The sequence below is a fragment of the Hyalella azteca genome, unplaced genomic scaffold (assembly GCF_000764305.2).
Source record: "Hyalella azteca isolate HAZT.00-mixed unplaced genomic scaffold, Hazt_2.0.2 contig863, whole genome shotgun sequence".
NCBI lineage: Eukaryota > Metazoa > Arthropoda > Malacostraca > Amphipoda > Hyalellidae > Hyalella > Hyalella azteca.
This window is the reverse complement of record NW_025931198.1, coordinates 28083-34082: the sequence shown is the minus strand read 5'-3', so window position 1 is coordinate 34082 and position 6000 is coordinate 28083. Positions and strand designations below refer to the sequence as shown.

Genomic DNA, 6000 nt, shown 5'->3' with positions numbered 1-6000 from the left:
ATCAGAAAGATAAGTGGTCGCAGGGCATCTCCAAACAATATGCGCTCGGAATTTCAGGATCGTAGTAAAGGTGGATAAATAATTAACTTACAGCAAACATGAACCCAAGAACTACTTATTGAGTGTATTGTTTGAGCTTCCAGACTATAATTTGTACTCAAGTGATTCTGGCTCGCAGCCCCATAGTTAAGTTGTGGGGCTGCTGATAGTCATCAAGCTTGGCAGTGTGGTATGGTAAGCGAGCAGTGAAGGTGTGTGCTGCGGTAGCTCTAGAGCCACACTGGGTACGGACGCTAGCAGTGATCTTCCTCTACCCACGGCCTCAAGTTATTCCTTCTTCTTTTATCATTCAAAAAGCAACCTGCAGGTGATTTGTAGCTAATTGTGGGAAATGAATCGTTATACGACAAGTGTCACGTATTGATTTCCACCCAATTAATTGTTGCCCAGAAATGCATTCAATTTGGAGAGTAAACTCTGAATATTTTTCATAATACAGTTTGAATGGAATTCTTCAGTACCATGCTAGGGTTCTTGTGAAATTTTCTTTTAAACGATCGAGTTGATGTCTCATGAGCATCTCATGTAAAGTCACGGCCAAAAGCAAGGATATGATTGCGAGATGCCCAAGTTGATGCGATCGGTCGTGTGGCCAGCATTGGCTCTAGCTGTGTTGCTAGGAGGCAGCATCATTAGCCTAAGCAGAAGTCCTCAGGTATTGACGCAGATACACGATGTTACTCACGAGTATATTCAACCTATTACGAGATCATTCAGTGATGTTAAATTTAGTGCCGAAAATGACGTGCGATTCAGTGTTACTAAGTACGCCGACGGGGAGCCAAGCGAGAAAGGGATATTGACTTCAATCTCAGATCCAGTTAAAAATAAAAAATCAAGTAACACAGTAAGCAGTGACCATGTGCAAGTGGGCTATAGCGGTGGTGACGATCATCAGAGCTTATCACACACAAATTTCGATAAACGGAAATTAGACATTGTACCTCCTCGAAGTCGGAGAAGCGCGTCTGATGCAGAAGGTGAGTCTGCATGCCTGATGCTGCAAGTGAAGTGTGGTGTTTGTCTACGGCTAAGAGGGAGGATGAAGCTTCCTTGCGGTGAAGTGTGGTGTTTGGCTGTTGTGTTGGTCAGGAAGGGGAGGTAGCATCCTTTGCTTAGATGTACCGGTACCCGTGAAAAGCATCGTCGTGTATCGTGACGACGTGATCATAGAAATCGAAACGCAGTTAAAGCACCTACCCTGCAAAAATATGGACTAAAGTTGATAAATACCTTGATTGTGTCAAGAGACAATTTATGCCAATAATTATAAATTTATTTTTGTTTGAATTTATTAACTATTTTCAGCGTTTGTATTTTTCAACGTTTATATTTTTAATTTTAGTGAACTATTAGTAGATACTAACTCATTTCTCCCAAATTAAAAATAAAATAAGAAAACCTAGACATTCCGTCTAAAATAACTTGAGTTGATGAATTTAATGTTTCGTATGACATGTCGCCTAGAGTTCTGCAGCGCAGACTAAATGCTAAGGAAGCAAATTTTCCGCCTAATGACGAAAGTTGTCTGCTGATGCTGCTCTCTTTGCGTCATCGCAGTCTGAGCTCACGATTGTTGTCCCTGCGGCGAATCGAGGAGTCGCGTTCGGCTTACGCTTCAAGGAGGCGATCGGCGTGTACTTTACGCTGTTGCACCTGCCATTTGTGCCTGATGCCACTGAGAAAATAATTTTAGCCTAGCTTCATCGATAGGGAAATGTTTATAATAACCATGCTAATTTTTTTGTTATGGTAAATTAAATCTCCTTTAGGAGGCGCTGTAAAAATGAAATGGATCCTGCTTTAATTATTATTTTAAATGCCTTCGGTCATGTATTTCATTACCAGTAATCATTTAATTCATATTTGTAGCTGTTAAATGTTGTTATTTTACATTGAAATTTGATTATGTGATTGTCAATGATGTGACCATGTTTTTATTTCGTTTGGGATACTCTCGGCTATTTAAATTAGTGATTAATATTGCATAATATCATTAATATGAAAAAGAATCGCAGTATTGTTCTCTAAATGGTCTTCACCGTACATGAGGACCCTCGATTACAAAAGTTTGTTTGCCTGCTTGTCAAATTTTATTCGGAAAGCTCGCATTGCCATTGCAATTGCTTATTACTTGGGTGGCGCCTGGATAACAACCCAAAGCGTATAAAGTTGACTGTAAATCAATCACAGAACTGAGACCGTCATCGCCGTAAGGAGAGTCGATTCCAGTGAATGCAATGATGTCTAGTCTGTGTGTCTGGAGGTCGATTCATCTAAAGGACATGGTTGATTTCCTTACCGCGATTGCTTGTGTGCGATGTCAGAGGAAAGTGAAACCCGCTAAAACAATATAGTTACGCCTGCGCTGCCTGAGCATCCCTTGCAGAGCCGGCATTAGAGCGGTGGTACACCTACCTACCTGGGACCCGATAAACAACTTGTCATTGGCGTGCCGTATGCCAAGGTTGCATGTGCCAATTTATTCCGACTGAAGCTGTCCCTTGCTCACATTCTACTGTCGTTAACGTTCTTGCGACTTTGCTTGGCGGCTTTTATTAAGTTTTGCTTTGGCGATCATCAAGGTCGGCCTTTGTACGTACATACTAAGAAGTTTGGAGGAATTGTACGAACGACTTGAAAAAAACACGATAGGAAGAGAAGTACAAAATTGCACATAAATTCATGATTGTGCACTTAAATGAATACTCTTTCACTTGCTGTATTGTTAGTTGATAAATAAAATGGTTTTTGCTTTGCTTTATTTAGTTTTAAATATTAGCAAAATATAGATTTTTACTTATGCTAACAAGTGACTGGCAAACGAGAAAATTCTAGTTTACAGCACCTTAAACGACGCTACAGGACCTGCACTACCGCAGCCTCAGGACCTCAAACTTTGCTTATAATTATTGATCTGCTTTGCTGTGTTAGGAACGCTTTTGAAAGATTTTTCGCTTGATTGTCCTACAGATATAGAAGAAAAAGGAAATTTTGTCTAACTGAAAACAGGTGCGCTATATTGCACAGTTTAAACACTGTTAGTCGAAATTCCACGATTACGCAAGGCGCAAGCACTGTATGTGTCCTTATAGTTAGGTCGCTTGGATTTTTTCTTTTACGCTCTTTAAATATTTTTTGAGATTAGAAGATCGAGAAGGTTTAGCTTCCAAGTTTATTCCCTGTTGAAATCTTCGAATTATCCGAGATTTTACCTGCGCTGTTTGGGTTCGTACCGGCAGATAGTCTAATTTTTAAAGCTTCTGGCTGATCTTGATTCGCCGAGAGTATTTTTATTATTATCTCAAATTATACGAGGCAAAAATCATCTCATAAACAAATGATACATTTTTTATAATTCTATTGTTATGAATAAAAAAATTCTAAGTAATTCTCCCGAAAAATGAATCAAGTGCTATAATATCGGCATCGCTATGAGGGGAAGCTGCGCTTCCGCGTAATTTACGTTTCCGTCTCGACTTGAAGCATCAGGTATTCAAAAGAGACTTGTGTTTTAATTTTTCGATGTGCGTAAAATTTTGCTTGTTTGAAGCATTATACGCATTGCAGGTAGTGAGTGACCCACCTTCGTTAACTGCTGTCTTGTCGAACTCTCCAAGCACACGTGCTGGGAATTATCGATAAAATAGCAGTGTGATATCTTTCCTTCTGTTGTCTCTGTCAATTTGAATTTGAGAATCTACTAGGCAGCTTTTAATGTTCTTTATCGTATATTTATGCGTTTGTGGTGATGTTTGCATGGTTTAACTAAGAAATATTAATTTGACTTAGCAACGTTCTTGTATCAACGTTTTTGTTTACAGACAAGAAACATTTTAATCTCTAAACATTAGATTACTATCGTTGCTTATCCCATGATATCGTAGGTCACACAATGATAGCATGGGATTTTCATAGACTCATTACATGATAAGTAATATTGTAATAAACCTATTATTAATTATTTTTTGTGGGCATCGCCTCATTGTTGCTTTCTATAGTCTCTTCAAGATGATTATTTCTTTTACAAAATTCTTGGGTGTTTTGCTGTTAGACAAGAAATTTTATTGCAGTGAATGAGTCGTGTATCAGTGCTTCATTTGTGTCAAGAATAGAATGATTGTGCTGCGGTGCATTCTTCACTGCTTGTTGCGCTCTTATAGAATTGATCTTACTAACCGTGTTCAATAAAAACGGCATTTTTCGCTCCATGGGTCGTATTCCTTTTGTAGCAAAACAGCAACTGATACTCCCCGAACAACAGCGATATTGCTTTATGTTGATCTTTATGTTGATCACAGCTGAGCTTCGCAATAACTAAGCAAAAATATAAAGATTTGTCCCGGTTTGCTGATGTTTTAATTAGAGAATTTTTTAGCTGCTTTACGAGTGTCTACTGCTGCTGCTACTACGTATATAGAGCGCCTGGTGCCGCGCGCCAAGTGCTGCTGCATCGCCAGTATAGCCGAGCGTCTCAGAGGGCATTGCTCGCTCAATGCATTCGCTGCACAGGCTTGGGCGTCAGCCTCTTGTACTTGATCCATTTATTGCAAACATCTCTACATTCATTTGATTGTCAGGCTCACATAATATCGGAACTGTATCGTCTCTCGTGTTATCTTGTACTTGATGCATTTATTGCAAACATCTCTACATTCATTTGATTATGTCAGGCTCACATAATATCTGAACTGTATCGTCTCTCGTGTTATCTTGTACTTGATATGTTTCTTTCGCGTCTGATTTGTTAGCCGCACGGGCCTGATTTGTGGTATCCATGTTACAGTGTAATCGATGTGACCCTTGAGTCTGCCTTGTACGCACACAATGACGCAATGTTTTAAACTGGCCGTACTGCTGTGTCGTAAAAGGCGATGAGTGTGCATATTTGTTACATAATCTCTTGCTTATGAACATGAACTCAAGAGCCGTATGAAACTTCAGTAATGCGTTTTTACGCGTTTGTTATTGTTGTATTAGTGGTGTTATTGGTTCCTTGCTACGGTCGGTCTTTAAAGAAATATCGTAAAAATGTGCAATGAAAAAATTATAATACAAGTCTGCTGACCGTTATGATGAATTTTGCCCGAGTACGTACCTAGGCTAATTTATACTAGATTGCTAATTACGGATTTATTTGTATTTCTTTGCAGAAATAGTAAGTCACCATGTTTCGGATGAACCGCTGACAATTTAAAACTTCGTAACTTCAAACAATCGATCTTTCTCGGAAAAATTGAAAAAAGTTAAGAACAAAATTTTCTATTTCAGATTTGATCGCAAAGGTTAGCATCATGTTCCGAAAATGGTTAAAGATAAGATGATGAATAAAATCTAGTGAGTTGAGCTTGACTGATGAGTAGCAATCCCTCACTATTGATCGCACAATCAGAAAATTTATTTGGTCATTTTGTCAATATAGTGACACACATGCGTATCTTTTACCTATAGCTCGAGCAGAGAGCGGACGTAGAACGGATACGTTCTTTTGTCTGTTGAAGCTATATCAAAATGACCCACGCTAAGATAAAAATGCATCGCTATTTGGACAAAGTCTCACTTATATCTCTGAGTGTACTGAGGCTGTTGAGAGCCTCACGGTCATGCATGGTTGCAACGCTACAGCTTTGCTGGCTCAGCATTTGCCTCAAGTCTGGCGCCATCATCTTCCCGCCATCTTTTGCCGACGTCATAACTTCTCATTTTTCATTATGGCTGATTGAGTAATTTCTTTAATAAATGCATGACCGTTTGTATGACCATTGTCGGTACATTTCCCCAAAACAAAATTACTGTGATATTTTTGGTAAATGGTTTCAAATGAATGAAATTGATTCAGTTAATTTGGGTAGTGAATTTATTTTGTTTTGATATAATTCAAGAAAGAGTCAAAATACGTTTTTTTAATAAGTTTTTTTTTAATTTTAGGAAGATTTTTCC

At 38.7% G+C, this 6000-nt stretch overlaps 1 protein-coding gene across 1 annotated transcript in view; it reads left to right on the top strand.

Annotated features, from left to right (window-relative positions):
- Positions 1-237: 237 nt before the first annotated feature.
- The window catches only part of LOC108666821, a gene marked incomplete at its 3' end in the record, with an annotated part of 32020 nt that continues 26257 nt past the window's right edge, over positions 238-6000 (top strand). The window contains exon 1 of the mRNA XM_018153749.2: positions 238-1040. Within this exon, the coding sequence (XP_018009238.1) occupies positions 623-1040 (418 nt within the window). The remainder of the gene's footprint in view (positions 1041-6000) is intronic.